Source organism: Pantherophis guttatus, chromosome 8 (genome assembly GCF_059756535.1).
Source record: "Pantherophis guttatus breed Tessera chromosome 8, ASM5975653v1, whole genome shotgun sequence".
Lineage (NCBI taxonomy): Eukaryota > Metazoa > Chordata > Lepidosauria > Squamata > Colubridae > Pantherophis > Pantherophis guttatus.
The window spans coordinates 3,994,844-4,007,296 of record NC_142070.1 but is presented as its reverse complement, the minus strand read 5'-3'; the positions used below and the strand labels follow the sequence as shown (position 1 = coordinate 4,007,296).

The 12,453-nt window shown below is 45.8% G+C and overlaps 1 protein-coding gene across 18 annotated transcripts in view; it reads left to right on the top strand.

The window, feature by feature from the left end:
• Positions 1–12,453, top strand: part of PTPRA (protein tyrosine phosphatase receptor type A) — a 132,161-nt gene that overhangs the window by 114,591 nt on the left and 5,117 nt on the right. For all 18 annotated transcript variants that reach the window (XM_087874826.1, XM_060687185.2, XM_087874828.1 and 15 more), the window contains 8 exons: positions 1,856–1,975; positions 3,517–3,683; positions 3,862–3,997; positions 5,098–5,247; positions 6,619–6,712; positions 7,571–7,647; positions 9,887–10,021; positions 11,180–11,305. In XM_087874826.1, the coding sequence (XP_087730952.1) occupies positions 1,856–1,975; positions 3,517–3,683; positions 3,862–3,997; positions 5,098–5,247; positions 6,619–6,712; positions 7,571–7,647; positions 9,887–10,021; positions 11,180–11,305 (1,005 nt within the window). The remainder of the gene's footprint in view (positions 1–1,855; positions 1,976–3,516; positions 3,684–3,861; positions 3,998–5,097; positions 5,248–6,618; positions 6,713–7,570; positions 7,648–9,886; positions 10,022–11,179; positions 11,306–12,453) is intronic.

The following is a 12,453-nucleotide window of genomic DNA, read 5'->3' as shown; positions in this document are numbered from 1 at the left end:
AAGTTCTAGTGCCGCCATAGTTATGAAAGTTGGTGGGGTGACTTTGGGCCAAACACCAGGAGACTAGGAGTTCTAGTGCCGCCATAGTTATGAAAGTTGGTGGGGTGACTGGGCCAATCACCAGGAGACTGTGAGTTCTAGTGCCGCCATAGTTATGAAAATTGGTGGGGTGACTTTGGGCCAATCACCAGGAGACTGGGACTTCTAGTGCTGCCTTAGCCACAAAAGCTGGCTGGGTGACTTTGAGGCCATTCTCTGCCTCTCAGCTCAACCCGTCTCATCAGTTTGTTATGGTGAGGAAATCAGGAGAAGGAAGAAGTATTTGATATGTTCACTACCTTGAGTTTATAAAAAAAAGCAAGAAAGGCGGATATAAATAATAAACAAACAAACAGAACATTTATTTTCGTGTCCCCAGTTGAGCTTTCTTGTAGTAAGGGTGCCTGGAGGAAAATCTTCCCAGCTGTCTGGTGCCATCTTCAGCTCTTCGTGACTATGCAGTAGCCACAATCACTAATTCAGTACAATCCTGGCATTTTCAACAGTGTGTAACTTGGCAGAAAAACAAAGGCAAAACCTTTTCGTGCTTGCCAGATATTTGGGCTGCTCGGAGAGAGGGAATTTCCACATTATTTCAATGTATTGTCCACCCTCGACCAGCTTGCGTTGTCGGATCACTGAGTGGTCTCTTTTCTCCTGGCATTCCATTCCCTGGAAAGTTACACATCACGTCCGGTCCACAGTGCGGCTGCCCCAGCCAAATTTGGACAGGCGTTTAACCAGTGGTGAAATGCAAAATTTTTTTGCTACCAGTTCGGTGGGCGTGGCTTGGTAGGCGTGGCTTGGTGGGGGAATCATGTGACTGAGTGGGCATGGCCAACTTTTTTTTTTAAACTTTTTAAAGCATTTTTTACTACCTATTCGCCCGAACTGGTTGTTCTGCCCCCCTTCCTCACACGGACAAACATAATACCAAGCACGCCTGCCAATATTTTATTAGGTAAACAGATTAGAATTCCTGGCAGACCAAGGTTTTGGCAACAAACTGCCGAATCCCTGCCAAGACCGTTTTCACTCCCATAAAGCAGAAGAGGACTTATCTTCAGTCTGTTCCAAGAGCAACAAATTATCCATGAGACAAGAGTTTAGTCAATGTTCAGTCCAAAATATATCCAAGCCGAATTTCAGAGATCACAATGTGACTTTCAGGGTTTAACCTTGTCCGTCACAAAGCCTGAAGAGCAATCCCACCCGCTTTTATTCCTGGTGGGGTGTGGCTCCGTGACTCAGCTCAATCTCTGGCCCTCCCACGCCTCTTCCATTGCTGCACACGCTTCTCCCTCCGACGCTGCCTGGGATCAAGCCAGGATTCATCCTCCTCGCTCCCTATCAATTGGTGCTTCGATATGCCGTCCTCCTGGCACATCCCAGGCTGTTCCTCTTGGCCTTCGGATGGAACCTGAGGCATTGCCAGAGAGGAGGGCCCTGGAGAGGGAGGCCTTATCAGTTCCTCCCCATCACCTTCTGAGTCCTCTTCCTCTGTTAGGGCAGGCTCAGGAGTCGGGGTCACAACACTGGTAGTAAAAAAATGCTTTAAAAAAGTTTTTTAAAAAGGTTCCTATGATCGCGCGGCACAGCTGTGATCGTCGGAACCTTTTTTTAACTTTTTAAAGCATTTTTTAAACTACCGGTTTGCTCGAACCGGAATGAACTGGTAGCATTTCATCCCTGTTTTTAACCTACAACAGATGCTGATCTCCACCGGGAGAAAACTGACCCTGAGGAGATCATGGGTTAGATCATCTCCTCTTCTCTTCTGCCCTGAATCTTGGTCTGTTTTGTGATCTCTCCTCAGTGTAAATGTGCCCAGTATTGGCCAGATCAGGGTTGCTGGACGTACGGGAATATCCGGGTTTCCGTGGAAGATGTGACCATCCTTGTTGACTACACAGTACGGAAATTTTGCATTCAACAGGTAGGCCTCGCTGGCGTTCGGGGTGCCTGGCCTTCAGAGAGGCAGGCTTATTTACCCCCCCATAGGCTGCTTGTTTGATTGCTGGTTTTTTTGTTAGGTAAATGGGTGCAAAAATTCCTGGTGCTATATAATGCATGCTGTCATTAAGCTTATCCTAGCTTGTTGTGGCCCGTCAGCGGCCTGTGCAGCTAGTAGCTGATTCCGACAGCGAGGAGGCTGGTGTGGTGCTGCGCCAGCAGCCTATGCAGCTGGCGCTCGAGTCAGACAGTGAGGAGGCTGGAGAAGATGCGGTGCCAGAGGCGGGGATTCAGCCAGGGCCATCAGAAGCTCCAGAAGCTCCCTTAAGTGAAGAGGACGAAGAGGAGGAGCCTCTTCTCGATGCACAGGCACGCAGAGCTGCCAAAAAGCAGGAGTGGCTCCTCAGGAGGAGGTCTCCTCGAGAGTAAGGCTTGGGGCTAATTGGCCACTCCCCTAGCCTATTTAAGGAAGGACGACTGAGGCAATTTGCAGGAAACAACTTCGTTCACATTCCTTCGGGTCTTGATCTTGTTTCTCTTATCAGTTTCCTGCAAATTGCTTCTGGGCATTCTGACAACCACAGTAAGATTACGGTTATTATTCTTTGGATTCTTGTCAGCTGTTAATGAAGTTAATTTAACAGTTCGGAAAAGACTGGTTTAAATTAGTAAACTAAGGTTTGTACGGACTTTGTGTGTGCTGCATTCTTTGGGGTCCGTAGCTGGGGCAGAACATAGCCAGACCAGAACCAGAGAGGTAGAGGAAGGGAGAAAGAGAGAAGGAGAAAAGGAGAAAGAGAAAGAAAGGAGGAGAAATGGAGAGGGGGGAAAGGAAGGAAGGAGGGTGGGAAGGAAGGAAGGGAAAGAAACAAAAAAAGAAAAGGAAGGAAGAAGGAGGGGAAGGAAGGAGACAAAAAGGGAAAGAAAAGGAAAAAAGGAAGGAGGGAGAGAAAAGGAAAGAAGAAAAGGACGGTGACAAAAAGAAAGAAAAAGAAAAATAAAGGAAGGAGAAAAGGGGAGAGAAACAAAAAGAGAAGAAAGGAAAGAAAAAAGGAGGAAAAGGAGAAAGAAAAAGAAAGAAAGAAAGAGTAAAGCAGATAGAAAATAAAGAGGGAGAAAGAAAAGAAGAGAATATGAGAGAGAGAAAAAAGAAAGAGAGTGCTGCTTTGTCTCTCTTCCTCCCACCTATGCAAAGGTGTCACCTAGCTTAGCGGGAGATGGGGCTATTGAGAAACCAAGCCAAAATGTGATTTATTAATTAATTTATTTATTTTTAAAAAAAACAAAGTCATGGTGAGAAAAATAAGGCGAGAAGCACCTCTTCCCATCCCGAATTTCTCTTCTCCTTCTCTCCAGCTTCCCTCTTCCTCCCTTCCCTCCCTCCCTCCTTCAATCTTCCGGTCTATCCCTCCGCAACAAAACGGGGGGCGAAGCCAAGGAGGTCCTTGGGGGGCAGGCGGGGGAGCCTTCCAGATGTTCTCAGGGAGTAACCCTGGCTAATCTTTGCCACCTTTTCCAACCCAGGTTGGCGACGTCACCAATAAAAAACCTCAGCGCCTGGTGACGCAGTTCCACTTCACCAGCTGGCCGGATTTTGGGGTGCCTTTCACGCCCATCGGGATGCTGAAGTTCCTGAAGAAGGTGAAGACTTGCAACCCCCAATATGCGGGCGCCATCGTGGTCCACTGCAGGTCAGTGCGTCCTTTGTAGACGAAAAGGGCCATTCCGGGTCGTGCCAGGCGCCATTTTTTAACTGGTGGCCAACTATGACAACTTCACGAGCGGTGGATGTCAACTCCCAGAATTCCTGATTATAAAATTAAAAAACATTTTTTTCCCCTTCTCCCTCCTCACCACCCTGTCCTTTAGTGCCGGTGTGGGACGGACGGGAACGTTCATTGTGATCGATGCCATGCTGGACATGATGCACGCCGAGAAGAAGGTGGATGTTTATGGGTTTGTGAGCCGAATCCGGGCCCAACGCTGCCAGATGGTACAGACTGACGTAAGTCAAAGGCCCGTCTCTGATGGGATCCATTTCCCCCCACCCCACCCCACCCCAGATTCTATCATTGGCCTGGCACTTCTCCACTCGTTCTTACTCTATTCATAATCCTGGGACTGGGATTATGGGATTGGGAATCTTGAGATGATGGGGTTGGGATTGGGAAGATTGAGGTGGGGATTATGGGGGTGGGGATTGGGATTATGGGATTGGGAATCTTGAGATGATGGGGTTGGGATTGGGAAGATTGAGGTGGGGATTATGGGGGTGGGGATTGGGATTATGGGAGTGGGAATCTTGAGATGATGGGGTTGGGATTGGGAAGATTGAAGTGGGGATTATGGGGGTGGGGATTGGGATTATGGGAGTGGGAATCTTGGGATGGGCATCCTGGGATTGGGAATCCTGGGATTGGGATTATGGGTTGGGATTGGGAATCCTGGGATTGGCATTAACTGTTGGGGATTTTAATTGGATTATTTTAGCATTAATTTATTGTTTTGTTGTTTTATTGTTGTGAGCTGCCCTGAGTCCTTCGGGAGAAGGGCGGCATATAAATATGAATAAAATAAATAAAGAAATAAATTATGGGAGCGGGAATCCTGGGATTGGGATTATGTGTTGGTATTAAAAATCCTGGGATTGGGATTATGGGTGGGATTAGGAATCCTGGGATTGGGATTTTGGGATTAGGATTATGGGAGTGGGGTTGAGTTAGGATCCTTTTCCTCCTCCTTCTCCTCCACTCTACAAACCCCATTCCCTTCTAGCACTGATGCCGTGTCCTAGTTGGGTCATGAAACGTCACAGAGAGTAGCCCACAGTCTTCCTCCTCTTCCTCCCCTCCTCCTCTCCACAAACCCCATTCCCTTCAGCACTGATAACGTGACCTAGTTGGGTCATGAAACGTCTGCAAGGAAACCGCCGAGCTCTCAGAGCACCAAGAATTCCACAGAATTCCAACCCTGAGCTCCAAATATCCTCTTCCGTTGGGAGACCGGAAATGCCAAAGAGTTTTTGGATTGCAAACAGGGCCCCAAAAAAAGAGAAACGAATAAAATAAAACTCCAGAGCCAAACAAGAATCCTCTCTCCTCTTAGATGCAGTACGTATTCATCTACCAGGCGCTTCTGGAGCATTACTTATATGGAGACACAGAACTGGAGGTGACTTCGCTGGAGGTCCATCTCCAGAAGATTTACAACAAAATTTTGGGGAGCAGCAGCAACGGATTGGAGGAAGAGTTTAAGGTAGGGAGCAATTTGGATCCGTGGAAGCCACTAGCCTGAGATCTCCAGATCAAGGTCTAGTGATTGAACCGATCAATTCAGCCAAAGAATTTCTCTTTCGCCACGAACAAACACAGATTCGGGCTGTTCACAATCATAACATTGATGATATTAAATGCAAGGCCATCTTTTCAATTCATAGAAGACTAGAGAGCAAAGAGATGGCTAGAATAATATTACTGGGTCTGGGGCTATATGTTTGTTTGGGGGGGGTGTTTCCTGACTTTATTATTTTAAAATATAAAAATGGCTGTGTGTGTATGTTCCAGCATAACTCTGGAATGCCTCAAGCAATTTCAACCAAATTTGATACACAGATGATTTACTCTCTGGAAACAAATACGGTGGGGATAAGACACCCCTAACACCCCTTGGGGAGGGGATTGTCTGGATATGTCTGTGTGTGTGTTCCAGCATAACTCTGGAACGCCTGGGCCGCTGAAATGAAAAAGGAATGAATTATATCTATAGTGTCAAATCACAATACTTTTGACAGTGATAGTGTGCCTTTTGGATTCAAGTTCTGTTAAGATACAGCCTGTTGTGCCTTAAAATGGCTTCTACTGTACAGCACAGTGGAGTTGCCATGGTAACAGCTTCACGGTACTCCACAAGGGGACTCCCTCTGGTAAGGAGGATTGGTTCTAAAAAAAAAAAAACCCGGGCAATGCTGACTTATAAGCTAGTTTTAAATAAAACATAATTCAAACCGGCAAACACACCCAACACACCTTCCTTCCCCTACTGTTCCACAACAACAATTCTGTGAGGTGGGTTGGGCTGAGAGGGAGACAGTGCACTGTCTCCCGGTAATTGGCACAAGGTGATCCAGTCTAAGGTGGGACTAGAACTCACCGTCTCCTGGTGATTGGTAGAAAGTCACCCAGCTGGCTTTCATGTCTAAGATGGGACTAGAACTCACCATCTCTTGGTGATTGGGCCAGAGTCACCCAACCGTCTAGCATGCCTAAGGCGGGACTAGAACTCACTGTCTCCTGGTGATTGGTACAAAGTTACCCAGCTGTCTAGTATTTCTAAGGCAGGACCAGAACTCACCGTCTCCTGGTGACTGGTACAAAGTCACCCAGCCATCTAGTATGCCTAAAATAGGACTAGAACTCACCGTCTCCTGGTGATTGACCCAAATTCACCCAGCTGTCTAGTATGCCTAAGGTGGGACTAGAACTCACCATCTAGTGCTTGGTACAAAGTCACCCAGCTGTCTAGTATGCCTAAAACAGGACTAGAACTCACCATCTCCTGGTGATTGACCCAAATTCACCCAGTTCTTTGGCCCTTCGATGCTTATGCCCCGCTTCTCTCTTTCTGCAGAAACTCACCTCCATCAAAATCCAGAACGACAAAATGCGAACGGGCAATTTGCCGGCCAACATGAAGAAGAACAGAGTGCTCCAGATAATCCCATGTAAGGAATTATGTGCTTAGCTGGGGGGGGGGAAATCTTGAAATTCACATTTTAAGGCATGAGAAATCATTGAAGGATCTAACTTTTGTATGTCGGCTTCACAAGATCTGGGATGGAAAGGAGAGGGAAATGTAGAGCTTCATCGGATTAAACCATGAATCGTGGCTTGATGTTCCAGAAAAGCAACCGGGTTTTTTTTATATTTTATCAGCTGGGTTTTTTTTTCAAAGTACAGGTGGTCCTCAATTTACAACCATTCGTTTAGTGACTGTTCAAAGTGACCATGGCACTGAAAACAGTGACTTATGACCAGTTTTCACACTTAACGACCATTGCAAGCATCCTCACAACCACCTGATCAAAAGTCGGACGCTTGGCGACTTGACTCGTATTTACGACGGTTGCAGTGTCCCGGGGTGTATGTGTGTATGTCACGTAATCCCCTTTTGCGACCTTTGGGCAAAGTTTCTGGGGGAAGCCAGATCCACTTAGCGACCGTATCCCTAATTTAGCAACTGCAGCGATTCACTGACCGAACGGCGGCAAGAAAGGCTGTAAAAAAAGGGGCGAAACTCACAAGTGTCTCGCTTAGCGATGGGAATTGGGGGCTCTGTTGCGGTCGTACGTCGAGGACTACCTGTGTTTTCTGCAGTTTAGCTTTGCAAAGTGGGCATCGCTGCTGCGTCAGAATGGCTGATAAGAGTGCTTGCAGGGAGACGTCGCCTTTTTGGGGGGGTTGCTATGGAAACCCATCATTTCCGAGCCACATCATGCCAGTCCAGAATCCTTCCTTAAATGCCTCTTACCAAACATTTCTAAAATGGTTTGTCTCTTTTTTTTCCACCCCGCCCCCTGCAGATGAGTTCAACCGAGTAATCATTCCAGTGAAGAGAGGCGAGGAAAATACAGATTATGTAAATGCTTCTTTTATTGACGTGAGTGTTACTTTAATGAAGTTTTATAATGCATCATCTTTGTTAAGGATATTCTAGCTCATAACCGATGTTGTGGGTTATTGAGCAGAGTACCCTTTGAGTATACGCATGAAAGCGGCTGGGAGTGGTTGTGAACAATCACAGTTAATACACAAACACACTGAGTTGTGGTAGCCTTTTACTTTTATGAAAAAGTAAAGCAAAGTCCAAAAACAATCCAAGTCATACACAGATAAAAGAGTTAAAAGATCAATATTTCAAGTACAAAGTCTTCTTACCAGTTGTAGTCATACACATTAAAAAAGTTCTTCTTGAGTTTCAAAACAGGAACAAGTTCAATATCAAAACATTCAATAAATAGTAGAAAGCAACATGTAGCTATGATCAAACAGTGATCATGCCGAGAGATCAGGTAGAGAGTTACAGCAAATAAGCAGGCAAAATGGTGTAGTGTCCACAAACCATGATTCAGACTTCCCTTAAGTACATTGGCTACAGAGCTTAGCCAATCAGGATACAGGATGATGCAATACAGTCTTAAAGCAATATAATACCTTTTGACTGCAAACATACATTGTTAGTTTATATATTGCCTGACCAACTAGTTAGACAAATAGCCATTTCCTAACAATCTTCTTTTAACGACGCCGTAATCCCTTGCGGGATCGAATCTGGGCAACTGAATGGAGCTGAGTTGTTTACTGGCCAGATGCCCTTCCTGTCACCAATGAGGAGTTTTGTTCAGCAGATATATTCTCATCGTGCCCAGAGAGAGAAATATCTGCCTCTACCTAGGATTGAACTCACAGCCTCCTGATTGTGAGGCGATGAGCTCCACCTCTAGGCCACCACGCCACTCATGAGTTTTCTAATGCGAGCTGAGAATATTCAGTCCCTGGTATGAAAGCCTTGAATAGGGTTGTTTTTTTTTAAAAAAAAATCTAACAGTAACAGAGTTGGAAGGGACCTTGGAGGTCATCTAGTCCAACCCCCTGCTCACGCAGGAGACCTGTACTAGGGATTCGAACCGACGAACTGCCAACCTTTCTGACCCACAAGCTCAGTGTCTTAGCCACTGAGCCACCTAGTCAGATTTCTGTGTACAATATTTAGTTTTATTCAAGAAAAGTTCAAATACAAAATGCCAAAATGTTGACCAAAAATAAAACAACCCACGACAAAAAAAGACATTTTAAAAAGTGTCTTTTAAAAAAAAGAAAGCTGAATGTATATACACGTAACTTACTCCCTAGTTGAATGCTGATTAATATGCTACAACAATGTTAACCTCCCACCCCTTACAAAACAGGCCAAAAGAATTTTATACCAGTAACAAAATCGTTAACAGGAAAGACAAGAGGTGATAAGAATAAATCTCTTGGTGCAGTGGTTAGAATGCAGGATTGCAGGCTACTTCTGCTAACTGCCAATTGCCAGCAGGTTGGCAGTTCGAATCTCACCAGGCTCAAGGTTGACTCAGCCTTCCGTCCTTCCAAGGTGGGTAAAATGAGGACCCAGATTGTTGGGGGCAAGAGGCTGACTCTGGAAACCGCTTTGAGAGGGCTGTAAAGAACTGTAAAGTGGCATATAAATCTAAGGGCTATTGCTATTTTCTTTCCTTCCTTCCTTCCTTCCTTCCTTCCTTCCTTCCTTCCTTCCTTCCTTCCTTCCTTCCTTCCTTCCTTCCTTCCTTCCTTCCTTCCTTCCTTCCTTCCTTCCTCTCTTAATTCCCTTTCTCATTCTCTTTCCTGGTGGCTCAGTGGTTAGACTGCAGGATTGCAGGCTAATTCTGCCGACTGCCAGGAGTTCGATCTTGACCGGCTCAAGGTTGACTCCGCCTTCCATCCTTCTGAGGTCGGTAAAAACGAGGACCCAAAATTGTTGAGGGGAAATATGCTGACTCTTTAAACCGCTTAAGAGAACACTGTAAAGCACTGTGAAGCGGTATATAAGTCTGCTATTGCTATTTAGGAAGGAAAGAAGGAAGGAGCCGTGGTGGCGCAGTGGTTAGAAGGCAGTATTGCAAGCTAATTCTGCCAACTGCCAGCAGTTCAATCCTGACCGGCTCAAGGTTGACTCAGCCTTCCATCCTTCCGAGGTGGGTAAAATGAGGACCCAGATTTTTGGGAGCAAGAGGCTGACTCTGTAAACGGCTGAGAGAGGGCTGTACAGCGGTATATAAGTCTTAAGTGCTATTGTTATCCTGCTTCTTTGTGACGCCCTGTTTTGACGTTCCCAGGGTTACCGTCAAAAGGATTCCTACATCGCCAGCCAAGGACCGCTCCAGCACACCATTGAGGACTTCTGGCGGATGATCTGGGAGTGGAAGTCCTGCTCCATCGTGATGTTGACAGAGCTGGAAGAGAGGGGCCAGGTGAGCCCCCGTGGAGAAGAACATCCAAAGCAGAGGTCTTCAAGCTTGGTTGCTTTTAAGACTGGTGGACTTCAACTCCCAGAATTCTCCAGTTGGTAGTGATGATGACTGATGATCAGGCAACTCAGCTGGGATCGTCAGAGGCTTTTAAAAGCATTTCTTCTACAACCTCTTCGGCCAAAAAAATGCTTTTAAAAGTAAAAAAAAAAAAGCCTCTGATGATCAGGCAACTCAGCTGGGATCGTCAGAGGCTTTTAAAAGCATTTCTTCTACAACCTCTTCGGCCAAAAAAATGCTTTTAAAAGTAAAAAAAAAAGCCTCTGACGATCAGGCAACTCAGCTGGGATCGTCAGAGGCTTTTAAAAGCATTTCTTCTACAACCTCTTCGGCCAAAAAAATGCTTTTAAAAGTAAAAAAAAAAAGCCTCTGACGATCAGGCAACTCAGCTGGGATCGTCAGAGGCTTTTAAAAGCATTTCTTCTATAACCTTTTCGGCCGAAGAGGTTGTAGGGAAAAAAAATGCCTTTAAAAGCCTCTGGCGATCCCAGCTGAGTTGCCTGATCGTCAGAGGCTTTTTTTTTACTTTTAAAAGCATTTTTTTTGGCCGAAGAGGTTGTAGAAAAAATGCTTTTAAAAGTTAAAAAAAAAAAAAGTTGGCCATACCCACCCAGTCACATTACCCACCACCAAGCCACGCCCACAGAACCGGTAGTAACAAATTCTAGATTTCACTCCTGGTCTGAGGGGAATGTAATTAAGAAACTATTAGAATGTGCAGAAATGGATAGATTAACGTCTACTATTAAGGACAAAGAAGAAACTGAATATTTTTTGATATGGAACATAGTCTATCAATGGAATAGACAATAGAAACAGAAGTTAGAAAGGAGATATAAAAAGAGGAAATGTTAATGTGGAGAGTTGTTAAAAAATATGATGTTAAGTATTATATTAATATAGTGTTAATATTATGGTGATGAATACTAGAACAAACGTGGGTTATGATTGTTTAAAAATAACCGTACACAGATCACACACTGTTTGATGGAAATTGAATGTTATATAAATATAACAAATCAAACACGAAGGAGAGGACATGAGAGGACTTCTCGATGAGCTTTCTGATGGCCCTGTCTTTCCTGTTTCCTGACTCGCTAGGAGAAGTGTGCTCAGTATTGGCCTTCGGACGGCTCTGTATCTTACGGAGACATCGCCATAGAACTGAAGAAGGAGGAAGAGTGTGAGAGCTACACAGTCCGCGATCTGCTGGTGACCAACAACAGGGTACGTGTTGAGAAACCCAGCCTTACGTCTACAGGGACCCACCAGTCATAACCGGCTTCACGGTGTCTGGAAAAGGATGCAGAGCTCTGATGATTCACTATCTAGGTAGCCCTCGACTTACGACCACAGTTATATGTTAAATGGCCAAAATTACGACGGTGCCGAGTGAATAGTGCTTATGACCAGTCCTCTGAGTTTTTGGCATCCCAGCATTCCCACACTCATCTGGTTGCTCGGCAATCAGCTGACATTTATGATTGGTTGCAGTGTGATCTTGTGATCTCCATTTGCAACCTTTCCCGCTGGCTTCCCCAGAATGTCAATGGGGAAGCCAGCAGAGAAGGTTGCAAGTTGCTAGAGTCAGTCTCTTCCATCCTTCCCAGCCCCTCTGCATCTGCACTTGCGGCCCTCCATCCCGTGCACCTTCCCTGAGCCTTACTACACCACCCTTGCCCATCCTCCCCGAGCCACATCATGCCTCCGGGACACCCTTGCACACCTTCCCTGAGCCTTGCTGCACCTCCCTCGCATCTCCATGCACGCCTTCTTGCACCCTCATGCCCCACCCCTCTCCACACCCACCAGCAGCCACCTACTTCCTGCCGGCCTGCTTTCAAGCCACTTTGAAGACTTACCACTTCCTGCTGGCTTCCCCAATGACTTAGCTGGGGAAGCCAGCAGGAAATTCCCTCGCGTAACAATCGTGTGGTTCACTGAACGATGGCAACCGAGACCACAGGGATTGCCATCCTTAAGCAATGCAGTCATGTTTTACAACTGCATTGCTAACTATTGGAAAATCTGGCCCCAATTGTCACCATAAATCAAGGATTACCTGCAAATTATTTTCCGCTGTTTACAGCCTGCAAACAGTGTGTCTTTTAAGGAAGAAAGCTCTGTTGAAGCAAAGGATCGGTGGGGTGGGGTGGGGGGAAGTTGCAGTGTTAGCAGGCTGTTTCAATCCTTTCGTGGTCAGGCAAGCTCCTTGGATCACTCTGGATTGAGCGATCACGTGAAGATCACATGAAGTATTAGTACCACTTTACAAACCCTTAGTAGGGCCACACTTGGAATCCTGCATCCAGTTTTGGTCGCCACAATGTAAAAAAGATGTGGAGACTCTAGAAAGAGTGCAGAGAAGAGCAACA